Here is a 22,131-nt window from a genome sequence, read left to right as displayed (position 1 = left end):
GGGGGGTGTGTGTGTAGGGGGTGTGTGTGTGTAGGGGTGTGTGTGTAGGGGTGTGTGGGGGGGGTGTGTGTGTGTAGGGGTGTGTGTGTGTAGGTGTGTGTGTAGGGGTGTGTGTGTGTGTGCATGTGCACTTTGCTTATGCAGTGCCGCATAACAAATGACCCCTACACTTAGAGACACTGTGTCTTGAAATAACCACATGTGTCTTGCTCAGCAACCTGCAATCTGAACAGCGACTGGAGAGAGCGCTCATCTCTGCTCCATTTGCTGGGGAGCCTTGCATTCTGGGAGATGTGTTCCCAGGTGCAAAAGGCTGCCTAGGAACCCGTGGTCTGACTCTGCTCCGTGGTCTCTTCATGAAATCAGGGTGATCGACGGCCACAGCCTGGTGCCCTTGCTGCAGGGAGCTGAGGCGCGCTCGGCACATGAGTTCCTGTTTCATTACTGTGGGCAGCATCTCCACGCAGCACGCTGGCACCAGAGGGACAGTGAGTACACGCTGCCCACAGCCAGGGAGGTCCAGAGAAACAGCCAATAGGTCGTGTGGATGTGTGGATGGATGGATGGACGGATGGATGTGTGGATGGATGGATGGATGGATGGATGGATGGATGGATGGATGGCAGATACCTATAGAAATAGAGATAAATAAACCAATGAGTAGATTATAGATAGATGAGAGGAGGGCAGAGAGAGAGAGAGATGATAGATACATAATGGATAGATGATGGATAAATAGACGAGATGGATGATGGATAGATAGATAAGATAGATAATGGATAGATAAGACAGATGATGGATGAATAAATAGATGATAGATAATGGATAGATGATGGATAGATAGATGAGACAGATGATGGATAGATAAGATAGATGATGGATGGATAGATAGGTAAGATACATGATGGATGGATAGAGATAGAGATAGATAAGATAGATGATAGATAAGATACATGATGGATGGATAGATGAGATAGATGATAGGTAAGTGATAGATAAGATAGATGATGGATAGATAAGATAGATGATAGATAAACAGATAGATAGATGATAGATAAAAAGTAGAATCAGTTCATGGGTGGATGAATAGATGGATGGATAGATAGATGGATGAAAGGTAGATAGAGATATCTGGTGGGCTGTTAGAAAAAAGAAAGATGGATGGAGAGATAGATAATAGATAGATGATAGGTGATAGATTAAGTTGATAGATAAATAGATGATAGATGGTAGGTAGATAGATGATAGATATGTAGGTAGATAGGTAGATGGTAGACGGATGGTGGATAGATAGATAGGAGATAAACAGATGATAGGTAGGTAGATAGATGATTGATAAATAGATAATGATAGATGAGATCGATAGGTAAGATAAATGGATGGATTGATAAATAGGTAGCAATAGATAGATAAGTACCCAATCATGCTGTTTAAAATATCATGGGTGTTTCTGTGTAGAAAGGTAGTAGATCGACGCTGAACAGTTTCAACACAGGGGAAAGGGTAAGAATTAAGGAACCTCTATGATTCTGATTTCTGAAAGCAGCCACAGTGAGCGTTCTGCAATGAGTCCCTTTGCCTGGGGCATGCGATGTAGAGACACAAACGGACACACACATGGGCGCGCGCACACACACACATGCTCTGACTTGACAAGCTGAAGGCTGTGATTGTGTGAACTGCCTCGTGTTCCCCCTCCTTTTCATTGAACAGCGAGGTTCATGCTGATTCCACAGGGCTGACACCTGCGTCCTGTGTTCACACCTGCATGGATTTCTGCCACCCTGACTCCCTTCTTGTCTGCATCCAGGTGGAAGCGTCTGGAAGGTTCATTACACCACCCCGCAGTTCCACCCTGAGGGAGCGGGGGCCTGCTATGGCCGAGGCGTCTGTCCATGCTCCGGGGAGGGCGTGACCCATCACAGACCCCCTTTGCTCTTTGACCTCTCCAGGGACCCCTCCGAGGCGCGGCCCCTGACCCCCGACTCCGAGCCCCTGTACCACGCCGTGATAGCAAGGGTGGGTGCGGCGGTGTCGGAGCATCGGCACACCCTGAGTCCTGTGCCCCAGCAGTTTTCCACGAGCAACATCCTGTGGAAGCCGTGGCTGCAGCCGTGCTGCGGACATTTCCCGTTTTGCTCATGCCACGAGGATGGGGATGGCACCCCCCGAATGCCGGGACTGTGAGAGAGGATCCAGGAGAGCCTGACTGCGTTGCAGACAAATTTCTCCAAGCTTGGTTCAATCTTCGGCTTCCCTTTTTGCAAGGAACATGCCCTGGACTGAGAGTGGGTCCCCATTTTCTTTCTTTCTTTTTTTTTTTTTTGAGACGGAGTGTCGCTCTGTCCCCCAGGCTGGAGTGTGATGGCATGATCTCTGCTCACTACAACCTCTGCCTGTTGGGTTCAAGCGATTTTCCTGCCTCAGCCTCCTGAGTACCCGGGATTACAGGCACCAGGCACCTGCCACCATGCCTAGCTAATTTTTGTAGTTTTAGTAGAGACAGGGTTTTACCATGTTGCCCAGGCTGGTCTTGCACTCCTGACCTCAAATCATCCAGCTGCCTCAGCCTCCCAAAATGCTGGGATTACAGGCGTGAGCCACTGTGCCCATCTAGGGTTTCCATTTTCTGATTTCTGAAATGAGACTATCCCAGTAGGCACCCACTGATGCCTCCTCTTCCTCTACTAAGTCTCAGGGTTTGTCACTGTGCCAATGCCCAATGTTTTCACCCCTCTGTCTTAAAGCATTATTGCCATTTCATCACCTAGATGACATAACAGCCTTACAAACGGACAGGGAAGAGTGTCTGTTCCTACTCTCACATAGTGGAGGAAAGTTAAAGCTCTCAGTCTCTGTTTTTGAGGGCTCGTTGATCTCAAAGGGTTGATGCATTTTTCATACATTAGGGTCTCTGTCCATGTGTCTTCCTGATATTGTTAGAGAAATGGCTTCAGGCTGCTGGTAACAGATGCTGGGAAAAAAGAATGCATTAAACAAAGCCAGGCATGGTGACTCACACCTGTAATCCCAGCACTTTGGGAGGCCACGGTAGGAGGATCACTTGAGCCTAGGAGTGAAACACCTACCCAGCCTGAGCAACACAGTGAGACCTCATCTCTGCAAAAAACAATTAAATAACTAGCTAGATGTCATGGCGCATAGCTATAGTCTCAGCTACTTAGGAGACTGAGGTGGGAGGATTATTTGAGCCTGGGAGGTTGAAACTGCAGTGAGCTATGATTGCACTACTGCACTCCAGGCTGGGGGACAGAGGAAGACCCTGCCTTAAAAACAAAAAAAGCCTTAAAGAAAAGAACAAGAAAAGGGTGTGTTCTCTTCCAAGTAGTGAGCCGATCAAGGGGAAGCACCCAAGGCTAGCAGGCTCTTTTCAACTCCCAGCTCTGCCACTCTTAGCTTGGCAGAGAGCCTCATTATGTCAGCATGGCTGCCACAGTGCCAGACATCACATTCCAGGCAGCAGGAAGGAGAAAGAACCAAAGGGCATCCCTTCCTCTTGAAGCAGTCCCTGTGAGGGGGGATTATCTGGAAGCCCCAACCCAATTTCTGCTTCCAACCATTATCCATAGAAACAACTGGAAGTTGAGAAGTGCAGTCTTTTAGGTGGGCACCTGGCTGCCCTGTATGAAACCAGAATTAGGTTAGTCAGCAGGAAAACAAGAAAACACTGAGTTGACTGAGGTTTCTGATGCATCGCTTTATTGTCAAACGACTCTATCTCATTCTGCACTGAAACGTACTACCATTGCCTATAATTGGCAAATGATCCTCAGATGCACAGAAGATGCCCAGATGGAAAGTTTGCCCCTTGGGCAAAGAGACAGCCCTGGGAACCTTCAGACCTACAGAGAGAAGGAAGCGCTTCTTCCTACATTCCTCGAATAGCTAAGATTTGACCAGTGTGTTTTCTAAGTCAGTTCTAGTGTGTTTCATCGTCACCTCTTCCCTCTGTGGCTTTGATGATAGAAGCGTAGTCCTAACCTGGGACCCCTACCCCCAGATCCCAATACTGGGGATGGGAGGACCTTGCACTATTCCCCTGAGTCCATCTATCAAGGTCTTTGCAGGAAGCATACTGGGAATTGAAATGAGAGACTAAATGACATCTAAGAAAGGCAGTGTTCAATCCCAGGTATTAGGTGAGGATGGGATTCTAGGGACATCAGTGGGAGGCAGGGAGCCACCTTCAGGCCTCGGCATGGAAGCTTCCAAAATCCAGAGGAAGAGGCAACGGGCTGTCCACAGCAGTGAGGGTCACGGGTAGAAGAATCATCACAGCCCTGCTAACCAGGCAGCTGACGCCCCTCTCCCCTGGCTCGCTGTGTCCAAATCCTACAGGGGCATCTGTTGGCTGAACTCAACCTGAAGCCAAAGAGAAGATGAGTGGAGAGAGGCAACATTTATAGAGTTCAGGTTTCTAAGGCTGGAGAGGGATCTGGAGGGACACACAGGAGATACCTGGAATAACCAAAAAATGATAAAAAAAAAAAAACAAAAAAAACAAAAAAAACAAAAAAACAAAAAAGAAAACATCTATGGAGCATGGGACACGGGGGGTTGGAGGCAGCTAAAAGCCATCTCATCTTTCACTGTATTCAACAAGCCCATTATAACAAGCCTTTCACACTCAACCATTCAAACGATCCCAGCCTAAGAATTTCCTGGCATTTGATGAAAATGGCTGTGGGTTTTGCTATCCTCAAGCTCCCTGGGAAGCAGGATATAAGCCCAGGGCTGACAGGCTCTTTTTGGCTACCTGCTCTTGCACGTAGAGTTTGCGTCATGGTCGCAAGAAGGCTGCCATAGCTCCAGATGGCACGCAGACATTCCAGACAGCAGGAAAAAGGAAGGAGCAGTTAACTGAAGGACGTCAGGGAGTTGGTTAGTCTCCACCTGAAGAAGGCAGCCATAAGCCAGCTTCAGTTGACTAATGGGCTCCTGTGAGTGCATCTTTGGACTTTTCTGTAGGTTGAAATCTAGATACAGTATGTGTCTTAAAGCAGTCACCAACTCCTCCCATTACCTTCCAAGTGAGCCCAACTACAGGATGGAGCCTCTTCCCTGCCCTTGGATCTGGGCTGAGCCTCTGACTTGCGTTGACCAACAGAATGCAGTGTAAGTGATGCCGATACTACCCTTCCTGCCCTAGACTTGGGATACCTGGCAGCTATATTCTTCCATTCCTTAGGACTTGCAAAAATGGGTCTCAACATGCCTTCCCAGAGCCATGAGGTGTTTCTTTGTCCATTCATTGATCTGAGAAGTGAATGTAAGGAGTTTAAATCAACCTCTGTTCTGTGCTAGTTAAGGTAATAAAGTTGCTGCAGTCCAGGGGGCAGGTACCTATGGATGACTCTGCGAATAGGACACTCGCGTTTCTTGGGAATCAAGTGCATCCCTAGGCTGGCAGTGCAGCAGAACTACTGAATAAAATATGACAAATCTCCCTGGATGGTGTCATTTGTTTGTTTTTATTTCCCATCTGCAATCCTACTTTTCCACCTCCACCCCTTCACCCCCTAGCTTTGAAGGAACTCACCTGGCATGGCTATTCACTAGTGATTCATGGAGAGAGGACTAAATAATCTAAACTCCCCCATTCTGAAAAACTTAAGTTACAGTCACAAGTGTACTCCTGTACTTTTAGGGTTATACGGGGGAGAAAGGGAGACTGGGAATAAGAACGCCTTAAACAAGAGAAAGATGTGTTCTCTCCCAGGTAATGGGAGTCACAGACGAAGCAATCCAGGGATGGCAGGTTCTTTCCAGCTTCCTGCTCTTGCACATAGAAATTTGCCTCATGGTCACAAGATGGCTGCCACAGCTCCAGGCAGCGTGTAGACATTCCAGGCAGCAAAAAGGAGGAAGGTGCAGTTCACTGAAGGATGTCAGGGAGCTGGTTAGTCTCCACCTAAAGGGGGCAGCCTTGAGCCAGCTTCTATTGACTAACTTGGGCTGCTGTTGGTGTATCTTTGGACTTTTCTGTAGGTTGAAATCTAGATGTGGTACATGTCTTAAAACAGCTGCCAGGTCCTCCCGTTACCTTCCACATGAGCCCAGCTACAAGTTGGAGCCTTTTTCCTCCCCTTGGATCTGGAATGAGCCTCTGATTTGCTTTGACCAACAGAATGCAGCAGAAGTGATGCTGATACTATCCTTCCTGCCCTAGACTTAGGAGACCTGGCAGCTTCTGACTTCTTTATGGAGTCAGGAGCCCCCATGTAAAGAAAAAGTTCATCTGCCCCTCTGGAGAGAACAGATGGGGTGAAAGAGAATGAGAGAAAAAGAAGGAGGAGATGGGAAAGAGGAGGAGAAGAAAAAGAGAGAGAGAGACAGGACCTGAGGTTAAAAGACCATTAGAGGAGTGTGTGAGTTTGCTATTGCTGCTGTAACAAAATATATCACAAACTTAATTGCTTAAAATAACACAATTTTTCTTATAGTTGTGGTAATCAGAAGTTGAAAAATCAAAGTGTCAGCAGGTGGGTTCCTTCTGGAGGTTCCAAAAGAAAATCCATTTCCTTGCATTTCCCTCTCCTAGAGGCTGTGGCATTCCTTGGCTTATGGCTTCTTCTTCCATCTTCAAAGCCAGCAGCACAGTATCCTCCAGTCTCTCTCTTTCTCTGACTTCTGCTTCCCTCTTCACATCTCCTTCTCTGACTTTGACACTCCTACTTCCCTCTTATAAGGACTCTTGTGATTATTTAGAACCCACCAGGATAATCCAGGATCATCTCCTCATCTCAGGATTTTTTTTTTTTTTTTTGAGACGGAGTCCAGCTCTGTTGCCCAGGCTGGAGTGCAGTGGTGCAATATCAGCTCACTGCAAGCGCCGCCTCCTGGGTTCACACCATTCTCCTGCCTCGGCCTCCCGAGTAGCTGGGACTACAGGTGCCCGCCACCACGCCCGGCTAACTTTTTTGTGTTTTTTTTTTTTTTTTTTTAGTAGAGATGGGGTTTCACCATGTTAGCCAGAATGGGCTCGATCTCCTGACTTCATGATCTGCCTGCCTCGGCCTCCCAACATCTCAGGATTCTTAACTCATTATAGCCGCAAAGTCCCTTTTGCCATGTTAGCTAATATTTACAGTTTGTAATGTTTAGGACATTATGGAACTACAATTCAAGATGAGATTTGGGTGGGGACACAGCCAAACAATATCACCCATCTTGGTACCAATCATTATGGCTGAAGGACTTGGCCATTCCTGGATTAAATGTCCACCCATGGTTGGAATGGGATATCCACCTTAGAATCCCATCCTAATCTAATCACATGAAGTTGGCATGGCTGTTCCAGAGAAGAGGACGTGTCCAACAGACCAAAGGCAATCCATGGCCACAATCAGAACCAAAGCCCTGCCAATGGCTTAATAATGACCCCTCATGCTGTTCAAGATACAGATATCAGAATCCCTGGAGCCTATGAGTATGTGTGAATTAGTTTTCTGTGGCTGCTACAACAAGTTACCACAAACCAGGGGCTTAAACAACAGATACTTATCCTTACCCAGTCCTGGAGTCCAGGAGGCTGAGATCAAGGTGTCTCAGGGCTGCGCTCCCATGGGAGGCTATAGGGGAGGATCCTTCCTGCCTCTTCCAGACCCTGGCGACTCCAGGCATCCCTGGGTTTTTGGCAGCATCACTCCAGTCTCTGCCCCATGGTTTCATGGTGTTCTCCTCTGTGTGTGTCTGTGTCCAAACTTCCTCTTTTCATAAAGACACCAGTCATGGGATTACAGCCTATCTTCCTGCAGGATGACCTCATCGAAACTAATGACATCTGTAAACATTGCATTTCCAAATAAGGTCACATTCACAGATGGGGGAGAGGGGATAGATCTTCCACCTATGAATTGTGGGGGAGGAAACACCATTCAACCCTTAACCACCTTGTATAATGTCACCTTGTATATTAGTCTATTTTCACACTGCTGATAAAGACATACCCAAGCCTGGGAAATATACAAAAGAAAGAAGTTTAATGGACTCACAGTTTCCCATGGCTGGGGAAGCCTCAATCATGGTGGAAGGCAAGCGGGAGCAAGTCATGTCTTACAAGGATGGTGGCAGGCAAAGAGAAAAGAGCTTGCGCAGGGAAACTCTTATTCACTATCACGAAAATCGCATGAGAAAGACCTGCCCCCATGATTCAATTACCTCCCACCGGGTCCCTCCCACAGCATGTAGGAATTCAAGATGAGATTTGGATGGGGACACAGCCAAACCATATCACATTGCATGGCAAAACAGACTTCACAGATTTCATGAAATTAAGTGTCTTAATATGGGGAGATGATTCTGGATTATTTGGGTGGGCCTAATGTAATCATACAGTCACTTTTTTTTAAATCTGAACAGTTAGTTCTGAGGGTTTTTTGTTTGTTTCTTTTGTTTTGTTTTGAGACAGGGTCTTGCTCTGTTGCCCAGGCTGAAGTGCAGTGGCACCATCACAGCTCATTGTAGTCTCAACTACATGGGCTCAAGCAATCCTCCCACCTCAGCCTCCCAACTAGCTGGGACCACAGGCATATGCCACCACTTCCAGCTAATTTTCTAAAATTTGTGTAGAGACTGGGTCTTGCTATGTTGCCCCGGCTGGTCTAGAATTCCTGGGCTCAAGCAATCCTCCCACCTCAGCCTCCCAGGCTCCCTTGGGACCACAAGCACACACCAACACACCCAGCTAATTTTTGTATTCTTTGTAGAGATGGGGTCTCTCTATGTTGCCCAGGCTGGTCTCAAACTCCTGACTTCAAGCAGTCCTCCCACTTGGCCTCCTAAAGTGCTAGGATTACAGGTTTGAGCCACTGTGCCAGGCAATTTTTAAAACTTTTAACTTTTATGGATACATCACAGTTGCACATATCTATGGGGTTGGTGTGATATTTTTGATACAAGCATACAATGTGTAGTCATCAAATCTGGGTAACTGGGCTATCCATTACCTCAAATATTTATCATTTATTTGTGTTGGGAACATTTCTAAATATACTCCTCTAGTTATTTTGAAATATACAATTGGCCGGGTGCAGTGGCTCATGCCTGTAATCCCAGCATTTTGGGAGATCAAGGTGAGCGGATCACTTCAGACCAGGAGCTCCACAGTGGCCAACATGGTGAAACCCCGTCTCTACTAAAAATACAAAAGTTAGCCAAGCATGGTGGTGGGCACCTGTAATCCCAGCTACTCAGGAGGCTGAAGTAGGAGAACTGCTTGAACCTGGGAGGTAGCGGTTGCAGTAAGCTGAGATGGCACTCCAGCCTGGGCAACAGAGCAAGACTCCATCTCAAAAAAAAAAAAAAAAAAAAACTACAAAAAATTATTGTTAAAAAAGCAAACATTTGGCTGGGCACAGTGGCTCACACCTGTAATCCCAGCACTTTGGGAGGCCAACGCGGGTGGATCACTTGAGGCCAGGAGTTCAAGACCAGCCTGGCCAACATGGTGAAACCCCATCTCTATAAAAAATACAAAAATTAGCTGGGTGTGGTGGTGCGCACCTGTAGTCCCAGTTACTTGGGAGGCAGAGGCAGGAGGATTGCTTGAACTGGGAGGCAGAGGTTGCAGTGAGCCGAGATTGCACCACTTCAGCCTGGGCGACAAGAGCAAGACTCCGTCTCAAAAAAACACAAACACAAAAACAAAAACCAAACAAACAGCAAACGTTTTAAAAGGAAGAAAGCCTTGAGGTTAAAGGTCATCTCCAGGCTGAATATCTCACCCTCTGTCCTTGGCCTCCACGGTCACCCCATCCCACTACTTGGGCAAATAGCACCTTCATGCTATCCATTAAAAAAGAATAAATCACACTCCCCCAGGCCGTTGTGAGAACCTGGAATAGAAGAACGACATGTTTTCTTCTTTGTTTTCAAAAACCATAGCACATTCCCCACCCAGAGAACATGCTCAAAAGAAAAAAAAAAGAAGATTCAGAACTGCTCATCTTCTTTTTTATTTTTTTTTAATTTAAAAACCTCAACTTTCCTCCACACCTGTAAGACCTATGACATGAACAGATATGCTTTAAAGGTAGAGGTTCTGGCTGGCTTATAAGCACCCAGGATTTCTGCAGAAAACCCCACTGGGGCTTTTACAAATACATTATTTAAAACTTTCTTGTATGGCTCTTTGTTTTTGTTTTTTGTTTTGTTTTGTTTTTGGAGACAGGGTTTCGCTCTGTTGCCCAGGCTGGAGTGCTGTGGTACAATCACAGCTCACGGCAGCCTCCAACTCCCAGGCTTAAGCGATCCTCCAGCCTTAACCTCCAGAGTAGCTGAGGCAACAGGCACATGCCACCATGCCTGACTTTTTTTTAATGTATAGAGATGGGGTCTCCCTATGTTGCCCAGGCTGGTCTCGCATACCTGGGCACAAGCAGTCCTCCACTTGGGCCTCCCAAAGTGCTGAGATTATGGCGCCTTGAGAGTTAGGTTCCCTTTGAGTCAAATGGTGGCATGCCAGGTTTCCATCAGCAGCCGGAGCAACCAGTTTTTCCACTAACGCTTTATTATAATTCTGGTGAATGCATAAGTTAAACATTAAAGAACTGGAGAAAGTGTGCTGAGGAAGGACGGCCAAAATGCCAAAACAAATCTATGAGGCCCTGCCTGAGCTTCCTCAGACCCTAAAATCGGATCGAATAATAAAAGCATTCTTACACATACACCTCATAACAGGGCTCACTGAAGATTAAGAAACTTTCTAAGTGTCTAGAGAAAACTTCGCAGACCCCACACCCTAGTTAAAGATTAGATAGGGACTGACTGAAATACTCCGGCTCCTAGGCACAATCATACACGTGGGCATAGAGCTTAACATGCACAGAAACCCTGGAGAAACGACTTGTCACTTTGAGTTGACCTGGTGAGTTAATCTGACCTCCCTGTAACCCGTTGCAGAAATAAATTCCCTTCTCCCCAATCTGTCTGCACCTCATTATTGAACCCCAAGAACAAGCAGCCAGCCCTCGTTCATTCGTCCAGGAACAAAATCTTTGTTAAAGAAAAAAATTATTCAGTGATATTAGGTTGGTAATTGCAGTTATTACTTTTGCACGAACCTCATACTTGTGAAAGCATCACCAAAAAGATAATGAAGACATTATCCCGGCTTAGCATGTGAAGTACAGGGACCACTGCAATGGGGGTTCACAGTGTAGGAGAGCGGCTGGCTCAACGTCCAATATGAATACAGCAAGGGCAAGTGAGAACGTACAGCCACGGGGCAGGCAGCGGGTGTGTAGATGGCAAAGCACAAGGAAACATCAGAGGTGAAGCGGGTTCTGGCTAAACCAACCTCACAGAATTCTTGTTAAAGCCAACCGGGGGGGTCAGACATCACCCAGGGGTGGTGGGCGATGAGGAACCTGGTATCAAGCGTGGCGGCTTCTCACTAAAGTGTCTCAGCAGTTACTTTGCTGAAATCTAATTTTATAGGGAAACGCACAACCGGGCCTGGCAGGGGCTTCAGGAGCCTGGCTACGGTTTGGCCAGGCAGAGACTTTTTGTCACATCTCCTCACCTAAAAGTGTCCGCATTGAGTTCTTGCATCATTTTCTTTTCATGCATTTCCCCAGTCATGTGTTGCAAACGTAACCCTGAAAATACCAAGTATGCAGCCAGTCTGTGAGCCGAGGGAATATGCAGAGACCTGCAGAGCAGCAGTGTTGTCTGCAGATTTAAAGAGGAAGGAAGCAGGACTCCGATAAGGAGGGGCCAGCCAGAGGGGTGGAGGAGAGCTGACTTACAGCTGCCTTGCAGCGGGCCTGCCTTTATCTTGGGAGATGCCTGAAGTCGACTCTTGAGATAAGGGCTGGGATTTATGACGCGCTAGTTAAAGTTCAAACCTCCCCCCGATCCCAGGGTCTGTTTCTTTACTTAAGGTTTGCACGTTTGCAAGTGGCCTAACCAGTTAGACAGCCTGGATGCACTGAAGGACCGGAGTGGCAACCGCCTCCCCCACCTCCTCAATGTCTGGTTTGAGGCCCCCGAAACCAAGATTCCTCTCGCCGTTCTTGGTGTGCAACCCATGAAACAGAACGAAGGAGACCCTGAGAAGCTCGAGAAGCTGCAACGCTGGCGGCATGCCCTTTCTCTCCTTGCACTCTCACAGTCTTACACGAAAGCTCTGCTGGAGCATGAGCATGCTGTGTGGGGGCTGGGAAGTCCACTCAAATATCCAGACTAGAAACTGGCTGAGTGCAGTGGCTCATGCTTATCATCCCAGCACTTTGGGAGACCGAGGTGGAAGGATCACTCAAGCCCAGGAGTTCGAGACCAGCCTGGCCAACACAGTGGGACCCCGTTTGTACAAAAATATAAAATCAGGCAGGTGTGGTGGTGCACACTTGTGGTCTCAGCTACTTGGGAGGCTGAGGTGGGAGGATCTCCTGAGCCTGAGAGGTCAAGGCTGCAGTGAGCTTATCATGTGAGTACCACTGTACTCCAGCCTGGGTGACAGTCTCAAAAAAAAACAAACAAACAAACAAAAAGGGAAAAAAAGAAAAGAATAACTTTGCAGCGGGAAATTTTTCATATATTGACCTATTAGAAATCCAACTGCATGTTCCATGAATGGAAAACCCTGCACCAAAATTAACTCAAAGTGATCAGAGACCCAAGTGTAAGTGCGAACTCTGTAACACGTGCAGAAGAAAACAGAGGAGAAAATCTTTTCCATTTTGGGTTAGGAAAACTTTTTAGATAAGACACCAAAAGCCTGACCCATTAAAAATAATAATAATAAAAAAATTAAAAAACTTGATTGAGTTTGCCAAATTCCGGCCGGGTATGGGGTGGCTCATGCCTGTAATCCCAGCACTTTGGCAGGCCGAGGCAGGCAGATCACGAGGTCAAGAGATGGAGACCATCCTGGCCAACATGGTGAAACCCAGTCTCTACTAAAAAATACAAAAATTGACTGGGCACGGTGGCTCACGCCTGTAATCCCAGCACTTTGGGAGGCCGAGGAAGGTGGATCACGAGGTCAGGAGATCGAGACCATGCTAGCTAACACAGTGAAACCCCGCCTCTACTAAAAATACAAAAAAATTAGCTGGGCGTTGTTGTGGGGGCCTGTAGTCCCAGCTACTCGGGAGGCTGAGGCAGGAGAATGGCATGAACCAAGGAGGCGGAGTTTGCAGTGAGCCAAGAGTGCACCACTGCACTCCAGCCTGGGCAACAGAGCGAGACTCCGTCTCAAAAAAAAAAAAAAAAAAAAAAATTAGCTGAGCGTGGTGGCACATGCCTGCGCTACTCAGGAGGCTGAGGCAGGAGAATCGCTGGAACCCGGGATGAGGAGGTTGCAGGGAGCCGAGATCGGACCACTGCCCTCCAGCCTGACAACAGAGCAAGGCTTCATCTCAAAAAAACAAAACAAAACAAAAATTTCTTTCTTTTTTTTTTTGAGATGGAGTTTTGTTCACTCTTGTTGCCCAGGCTGGAGTACAGTGGCATGATCTTGGCTCACTGCAGCCTCCACCTCGTGGGTTCAAGCAGTTCTCCTGCCTCAGCCTCCTGAGTAGAAACATAAGAAACAGCGAATGCACTGCCATCCCAACCCACAGCTAGACCTCGGATAATGGATAATCACCCTTCTCCCTGTGCCAGGATGTGGCCTCAGGATAAAAAATAATGAGTACAGTTGTGACATTTATTGAGTGCTTGACATGAGCCAGGCGTCTGCTCTCAGTGCTTTGCAGATCACAGCTTCTACAGCAATCATGGCTCTTTTGCAACTCCATATCTTGGGGCATTTTGCCAATTTAGCCATTAGTCTATGAACAAAGCCACATTCTGATCAGGTTGGAGAATCAGGAAGGGAGAATGTGGCGGTGTCACACAGCAATCTCGCTCTTAGTGACATCACCTCATGTGGCTATGGCTCTTCTACTTCCCTACAGGGGACAAGGTGGGATAGTAGATCAAGGTGTTCTGCTCTCCCCCGACCCAAGCCAAGGAGGAGCCAGGGTCTCAGGCTTGGATCCTCCCATGTTCACCCTGAGCATCTCACCACAGTCATCCCATAAAGCCACCGCTGCATGCTTTCCACAGGCGGTTCTTGATTCCGCCATTTTATAACACTAGCCCTTCCATGTTCCTTACTCTCCGAATGACCCCACACACTCACCATGCATGGATGGTGTTGTTTATGCAATCCAGGTTCATTTCTGTTGCTTATGAGGGGTTTCAGGACATGCCGCTCCAAACCATGGCCCCTTGGCATTGGAGAAAACAGCAGAAGCGGGACGGTCTCTCTGACCTTCCTCTCATCTTTCTCTCCTGAAGCAGGGCAAACCACCCTGATCTGAAAGGTGCCTTAATACCCAGAGGAAAGAAACATCCTTAATTTATTTAAAAAATTTTTGTTAAATTTTTTTGTTTCCATAGGCTTTTGGGAAACAGGTGGTATTTGGTTACATGAGTAAGTTGGGGGTTTTTTTGGGTTTTTTTGTTTTCTGAGACGGAGTCTCGCTCTATCGCCCAGGCTGGAGGGCAGTGATGCGATCTTGGCTCACTGCAAGCTCCGCCTCCCGGGTTCTCGCCATTCTCCTGCCTCAGCCTCCCAAGTAGCTGGGACTACAGGCGCCGCCACCACGCCCGGCTAATTTTTTTTTTTTTTTTTTTAGTAGAGACGGTGTTTCACGGTGTTAGCCAGGATGGTCTCGATCTCCTGACCTCTTGATCTGCCCACCTCGGTCTCCCAAAGTGCTGGGATTATAGGCATGAGCCACCATGCCCGGCCATGAGTAAATTCTTTAGTGATGATTTGTGAGATTTTGGTGCACCCATCACCTGAACAGTGTACACTGAACGCAATGTGTAGTCTTTTATCCCTCACCCTCTTCCAGCCCTTCTCCGCAAGACCCCAAAGTCCGTTGTGTCATTCTTACACCTTTGCATCCTCATAGCTTAGCTCTCACTTATGAGTAAGAACATACAATGTTTGGTTTTCTATTCCTGAGTTACTTCACTTAGAATAATGCTCTCCAATTCCATCCAGGCTGCTGTGAATGCCATTAATTCATTCCTTTTTATGGCTGAGTAGTATTCTATCATCCATATATATATATCACAGTTTTTTTATCCACTCATTGATTGATGGGCATTTGGGCTGGGTCCACATTTTTTGCAATTGTGAATTGTGCTGCTATAAACATGTGTGTGCAAGTATCTTTTTCAAATAGTAACTTCTTTTCCTTGGAGTAGGTACCCAGTAGTGGGATTGTTGGATCAAATGGTAGGGAACATCCTTATTTCTGAAGATACAGGGACGCAGAAGAATCTGAACTGTTAAAGCAAACTAAAATCTGGCCTAAGAATGTCTCCGTACTCACATACTTGAGTCCTTGCGGGTGAACCGTAACCTAACTTGGCAGGTAGGCAGGCGGACTGAAAACCTAAGGTATTAGTCTGTTCCTGCGCTGCTATAAAGAACTCCCTGAGCCTGGGTAATTTATAAAGAAAGGAGGTTTAATTGGCTCATGGTTCCACGGGCTGTATAGAAAGCATGGCTGGGGAGGCCTCAGGAAACTTACGGTCATGGTAGAAGGCAAAGGGAAAACAAGCATGTCTTACCATGCCTGGAGCAGGACAGAGAGAGAGCGGGGACGTGTCACACGCTTTTAAACAACCAGATCTCGCGAGAACTCCGTCATGAGAACAGCATCAAGGAGATGATGCTAAACCATTAGAAACCGCCACCCCCATGATCCGGTCATCTCCCACCAGGCCCCGCCTTCAACATTGGAGATTACAATTCCACATGAGATTTGTGTGAGAACACAGATCCAAACCATATCACCTAACTTAAGAGTATGCTTCTGTAACAATAGCTACATCTCCACCAGTCCCAGCAGCCATACTTCAACCACTCACAGGGAGCCAACTGTTCTAACCATGTTCAAATAAGGCAAACGCTGAGCTGTAACCAGTGGAATGTTTCTGTATGTCTCTTTCATTTTCTTTCTTTCTTTGTTTCCTTTCTTTCTTTCTTTCTTTCTTTCTTTCTTTCTTTCTTTCTTTCTCTCTCTCTCTTTCTTTCTTTCTTTCTCTTTCCTTCTTTCCTTCTTTCCTTCTTTCTTTCTTTCAACAGAGTCTTGCTGTGTCACCTAGGCTGGAGTGTAGTGGCATGACCTTGGCTCACTACAACCTCCGTCTCCCGGGTTCAAGCGGTTCTCCTGCCTCAGCCTCCTGCCACCAAGCCTGGCTAATTTTTTATATTTTTAGCAAAGATGGGGTTTTGCCATGTTGGCCAGGCTTGTCTCGAACTCCTGACCCCAAGTGATTTAAGGTTTCCTTCCATCTCCTCATTTGGTGACCCTATGATTAAACCTCTTTCTCTTCTGCAGCCCTGAGTCTTGTGGTATAGACATGCTACGTGTGACAAACCTATTACGGTTACCATTTAGCCTGGAGCAGGCAACAGAAGTGGGTCCTCACCAGACACTGAATCTGCCATTCTTTGACCTTGGACTTCAGCCTCCAGAACTGTGAGCCACAAATGCTGGTTGGGATAAGCCATGTAGTCTATGGGGTTTTCTTACGGCAGCTTAAATTGACTGAGACAGCTGGAGAGCAATTTGGCAGGTAGTCTCTGAGGAATGGCTGTTACCTGTGATGTCCCATCAACATCTTTGCCTGAGTTGGTCCAGGTTTACATGATTTCCACCCATCACAATGGCTCACCTTTTTAATTTTATTTTATTCATTATTTTATTTTAAATTTTATTTTGTTTTATATTTTGAGACGGAGTCTTACTCTGTCACCCACGCTGGAGTGCAGTGGCACAATCTCGGCTCACTGCAACCTCCACCTCCTGGATTCAAGCGATTCTCCTGCCTCAGTCTCCCAAGTAGCTGGGATTACAGGTGTGCGCCACCATGCCTGTTTTTGTATTTTTTATAGAGACGTGGTTTCACTATATGTTGGCCAGGCTGGTCTCGAACTCCTGACCTCAGGTGATCCAGCTGCCTCGGCCTCCCAAAGTGCTGGGATTACAAGCGTGAGCCACCTGCAGCCCCTGGCCTGGGGTCCCTTTTATAAGGACACTTATCCCATTCATGAGTCTAGACCCCGAATTGTTTCCTAAAAGCACCATCTCCTAATACCATTGTTTTGGGGATTAAGTTTCAACACATGAATGTTCAAGGCACACAATGTTCAAGGCAAGCATTGAGACCACAGCAACAGCCAAATCCACAACACTGCCAAAGAATGCCCAAACAGCTGCCATTGTCTTCTGCGAGGCTCTACACAACTTCCTGAAGGGCAGAATGCCTGGACTGGCCTCTCTGCCAGCCACCAACAAGATTCCCGCTTTCCAGGCTCTCTGCCGACTCTATCCTATGAATTCTGGCTGGCCTTTGACCCTTCACTTCATCCCCAATGGACTCCCCTCTGAGAGAAGAAATCCATTTGAATGCAAGATCACTGACCAGTATACAAAATGACAAATAAGGTGTCTCAGTGTTCTTGGACAGAGGCCAAGTCACCAAGTCACATGACGTGAACTGGGTTAGAGGGCGGTAATGAGGGAAGAAAGGAAAGGTTCAAAATTGCCCATGACATGGATGGGCCCTACTGAAGCTATATCAGTCTTGCTGTCAGAGGCTTTTGAATGAGAGCGACTCCATCCTGAATAGGGCCTGGGTAAAATGAGGCTGAGACCTGCTGAGTGGCATTCCCAGGAGGTGTGGCATTCTAAGTCACAGGATGAGACAGGAGGTCAGCGCAAGACAAAGGTCACAAAGACCTTGCTGATAAAACAGCTTGCATGAAAGAAGCCAGCCAGAACCCACCAAAATCAAGATGGTGACAAATGTGACCTCTGGCCATCCTCACAGCTCATTACATGCTAATTAGAAAGCACAGACTACTAAGAGACACTCCCACCAGCGCCAGGACAGTTTACAAACGTCACGGCAATGTCAGGAGATTACCCTATATGATCTAAAAGGGGAGGAACCGTCAGTTCTGGGAATTGCCCACCCCTTTGCCAGAAAGCTCAAGAATAATCCACCCCCTGTTTAGCAGACAATCAAGAAATAACCATTACAAAAGTCCACCAACAGCCCACACCGCTGCTCTGCCCATGGAGTGGCCATTCTTTTATTCCTCTACTTTCTCCATAAACTTGCTTTCACTTTACTCCATGGATTCACCCCGAATTCTTTCTGGCCACCAAGATCCAAGAACCCTCTCTTGGGATCCAGATAGGGACCTGTTTCCAATACCATTGCTGTTGTAATTTTTCACCCCTGGGTTTTGTCCCATCAGGGTACATCCGTTGGGTTATAAAATCCTTCCAAGGAGAAATTCCTGTGAAGTCATTTTCCTGCAGAGCCAAGAGTTAGGGCACTGTGAGAATGGAGAGCATTCGCGGAAAAGGAAACACCAGGCGGGGCAGGAGGAGAAGGGGAGGGCGGGGAGGAAAGGCAGATCCGCCAGTGTGCCTGCTTGGTGAGAACGAGGAGATCTGGGGGTGCTTCTCCCATGGGGACGACTTCTTGGTTTTAGTTTTCAAGAGCTCCTCATTGGGATCAGACAAGATGCTGCTGGTAAAAACAGGAAAGCTCTAAAAGATTTGAAAAGATTTATTCTGAGCCAAATACGAGTGAGCATGGGCTGTGACACTATCAGAGGCATTGGAAGCAGAGCCACTCCATCTTGTATAGGGGCTGGGTAACATGAGCCTGAGACCTGCTGGGCTGCCTTCCCAGGAGGTGTGTGAGGCACTCCTAGTCACACGATGAGACAGGAGGTCGGCACAAGATACAGGTCACAAAGACCTCGGTGATAAAACAGGTTGCAGTCAGATCCCACCCAAACCAAGATGGTGACAAGAGTGACCTCTGGTGGTCCTCACTACTACACTCCCACCAGCGCTGTGACAGTTTACAAATGCCATGGCAACGTCAGGAAGTTTCCCTATATGGTCTAAAAAGGGAAAGAATGAATAATCCACCCCTTGTTTAGCACATCACCAAGAAATAACCGTAAAAATGGGAAACTAGGAGCCCTCGGGGCTGCTCTGTCTATGGAGGAGCCATTCAGGTATTCCTTTACTTTCTTCATAAACTTGCTTTCACTTTACTCTGTGAACTCGCCCTCAATTCCTTCTTGCACGAGCTCCAAGAACCCTGTCTTGGGGTCTGGATCTGGACTCCTTTCCAGTAACACGGCTATTAACATTAAAGTGTTAACTGACTGTAAATGCCAGGGAAAAGAGATGAAATGGCGAAGTATGACCTTCCGGGAGCCTCCACCAGAGAAGGAAGAAAGCCTCAGATGGGCATTCGTACATTCCCTAAACACACTGCACATGCTCACTTTCCAAGGGTGAGGAGGGCACTGCTTATGTGGGCTGCCCATCCCAAGGGAAGAATCACGGGTAAGAAAGAGGCCAGCATGTAAACTCCCAGGGTCAAGGTTAAACTCCCTCCCTCTCGCTCTCTTTGACCCTCAGCTGTGCACTTGCCTCTCTTCCAGGAGTACCTTCCTTTCTTCCTGTTCTAAGGCTTTTTAAAATCAACTTCCACTTCTGCTCTGAAACTTGCCTCGGTCTCTTTTTCTGCCTTACACCCTCAGTCAAATTCTTCCTTCCGAGGAGGCAAGGATTGAAATTGCTGTACACCCTACAGATTCGCCACTGGTAACTCAGGGTAACTGAGATCTCCCCACTGCTATCAGGCACAGAGCTTCAGTTCTGCAAGATGAAAACGTTTTCAAGAGCCATGCACAGCAATGTGATTAGACTTAACTCTACTCAACTCTTCACTCTACTCCCCCGCTTCTTTTTTTAATTTTTGTATTTTTTTGTAGAGACGAGGTTTCATCATGTTGCACAGGCTCATCTCCATGTCCTGAGCTCAACAGATCTACTCACCTTGGCCTCCCAAAGTGCTGAGATTACATGCATGAGCCACCACAGCTGGCCTGAATTGTACTCTTGAAAATGGTTAAGATAGTAAATTTAATGTTTTGTGTTTTGCACTACAATAAAAAAAGAGAGACCCCAGTTTATGTTGCTTCAACTCTTGCCTCCTTTTCCTGTATTTTTCTCTTCTGTTTTCTCCTCTCCTCCTTTTTCGTTACCCCACTTTCCCCTGAACCTTGACATATCGCAAAGCCTTGCCAAATCAACCATCCTGAGAGTGCTGAAAAGGGATTGCACCCATAATGGAAGAAAGAGGCATTTAAACCACGGCAACGACAGCCTCCAATGGACACGGTGCCAGGTTTCGCAACAGCTGAAGATGAAGAAAAGCGTAATCTGTTTTTTTTTTTTTTTTTTTTTTTTTTTGAAACAGTCTTGCTCTGTTGCGCAGGCTGGAGTGCAGTAGCGCGATCTCGGCTCACTGCAACCTCTGCCTCCAAGGTTCAAGCGATTCTCCTGCCTCAGTCCCCCGAGTAGCTGGGATTACAGGAGTGCACCACCACACCTGGCTAAGTTTCATATTTTTAGTAGAGATGGGGTTTCACCATGTTGGTCAGGTTGGTCTCGAACTCCTGACCTGAAGTGATCCATCCGCCTCGGCCTTTCAAAGTGCTGGGATTACCAGCGAGAACCACTGTACCTGGCCAGAAACGTGAAATGTGGGCCAGTCCTCAAAAACATGTACCCCTCTCTTCTCATCTTACAAAACTCGGATCCTGCTGTGCCACAGTGAATCAAATACCTGTGCACAGGGGCTGTCTGGTGCAGATGTGCTGGATAAAGGCCCATAGCTCTATTCAAGTCACTTCTTTTCCTTCAGCACGTGTTCAAGCAGAATTAATGAACAGGTGTCTAGCATGTTTACTAATATTTCTAAGTTTTTTCCTTTTTGAGACAGGGTGTTGCTCTGTTGCCCAGGCTACACAGTATGTGGTGCAATCATGGCTTGCTGCAGCCTTGACTTCCTGGGCTCAAGCAATCCTCCCACCTCAGCCTCCCAGGAAGCTGGGACTACAGGCATGCACCACCATGCCTGGCTATATTTGTGTATTTTTATAGAGCTGGGGTCTTGCTATGTTGCCCAGGGTGTTCTCAAACTCCTGGGCACAAGTGATCCTCCCACCTCAGCCACCCGAGTAGCTGGGACTACAGGCACACACCACCACAACCAGCTAATTATTTGTGTTGTTGTTGTAGAGACAGGGTCTTGCTATGTTGCGTAGGCTGGCTAAATTTGTAAACATTATCATACACAGTCATAAACATTTTTTATCTTAATGGTAATTTTTTTTCTTCTTCTTCTTCTTTTTTTTTTTTTTTTGAGACATAGCCTCGCTGTGTCACCCAAGCAGGAGTGCAGTGGCATGATCTTGGCTCACTGCAGCCTCCACCTCCCGGGCTCAAGCAATATAATTTTTAAAACCCAAGTTATTGGCAGTATCTCTAAAGATCTCAGTAAGGCCAGGGACGGTGGCTCACTCCTGTAATCCCAGCACTTTGGGAGGTAGAGGTGCGCAGATCGCTTGAGTCCAGGAGTTCGAGACCAGCCTGGGCAACACGGTGAAATCTATCTCTACTAAAAAAAAATTAGCTGCACATGGTGGTGCATACCTGTCGTCCCAGGTACTTGAGGGGCTGAGGCAAGAGGATGACCTGAGCCTGGGAGCTCAAGATTGCTGTGAGCCCTGATGGTGCCGCCGCACTCCAGCCTAAGCAACACAGTAAGACCCTGTCTCAAAAACAAGATTTCAATCAGATGTTGACAATGAAAGCAGCAGCTCATGCTTTCATGCTTAATAGTTACCACAGACTGTGCTAACGGCTTTCCGTTCATTGTCTCATTTTATCCTCAGAAAATTCCCATGAGCATGTGGTATTGTAATCCCTATTTTATAGATAAGGAGAGAAGATGTGGGGCTTAGCGTTCATTTGTTACAAAGATGTTTTTAAACTACTGGCTGCGTTTCCCTGATGAGGTGTGAAGTCAATTTAGAACATCAAAATTGGCTTGTTCTTAAAAATAAGACCTTGGAGAAATGTCTGGCCCCAGGTGTGAGGGGAGAAAATCTATGATGGTTCTGGAGAATCTCATTTTGCCAAGAAGCAAGGAAGTGATCAAAGACTAATGGGGGCTGGGCACGGTGGCTCACGCCTGGAATCCCAGCACTCT

General features: G+C 47.0%; 2 protein-coding genes across 6 annotated transcripts in view; one reads left to right on the top strand and one right to left on the bottom strand.

The window, feature by feature from the left end:
• Nucleotides 1-5,468, top strand: part of ARSD (arylsulfatase D) — a 29,036-nt gene extending 23,568 nt beyond the window's left edge. For 2 of the 5 annotated variants that reach the window (XM_045384066.3, XM_065538065.2), the window contains 2 exons: nucleotides 367-488; nucleotides 1,811-4,499. In XM_045384066.3, coding sequence (XP_045240001.1) covers nucleotides 367-488; nucleotides 1,811-2,187 — 499 coding nt within the window. In that variant the 3' untranslated portion in view covers nucleotides 2,188-4,499. Of the gene's footprint in view, nucleotides 1-366; nucleotides 489-1,810 lie in introns of all 5 variants that reach the window. The other 3 variants (XM_045384067.3, XM_074029281.1, XM_074029282.1) reach the window with 3 other exon arrangements.
• The window catches only part of GYG2 (glycogenin 2), a 77,204-nt gene continuing 58,771 nt past the window's right edge, over nucleotides 3,699-22,131 (bottom strand). The window contains exon 9 of the mRNA XM_045384078.3: nucleotides 3,699-4,383. Within this exon, the coding sequence (XP_045240013.2) occupies nucleotides 4,354-4,383 (30 nt within the window). The 3' untranslated portion in view covers nucleotides 3,699-4,353. The remainder of the gene's footprint in view (nucleotides 4,384-22,131) is intronic.

This window comes from Macaca fascicularis, chromosome X (genome assembly GCF_037993035.2).
Source record: "Macaca fascicularis isolate 582-1 chromosome X, T2T-MFA8v1.1".
Lineage (NCBI taxonomy): Eukaryota > Metazoa > Chordata > Mammalia > Primates > Cercopithecidae > Macaca > Macaca fascicularis.
The sequence above is the reverse complement of the archived record's forward strand: the minus strand, read 5'-3'. Positions and strand labels throughout refer to the sequence as shown.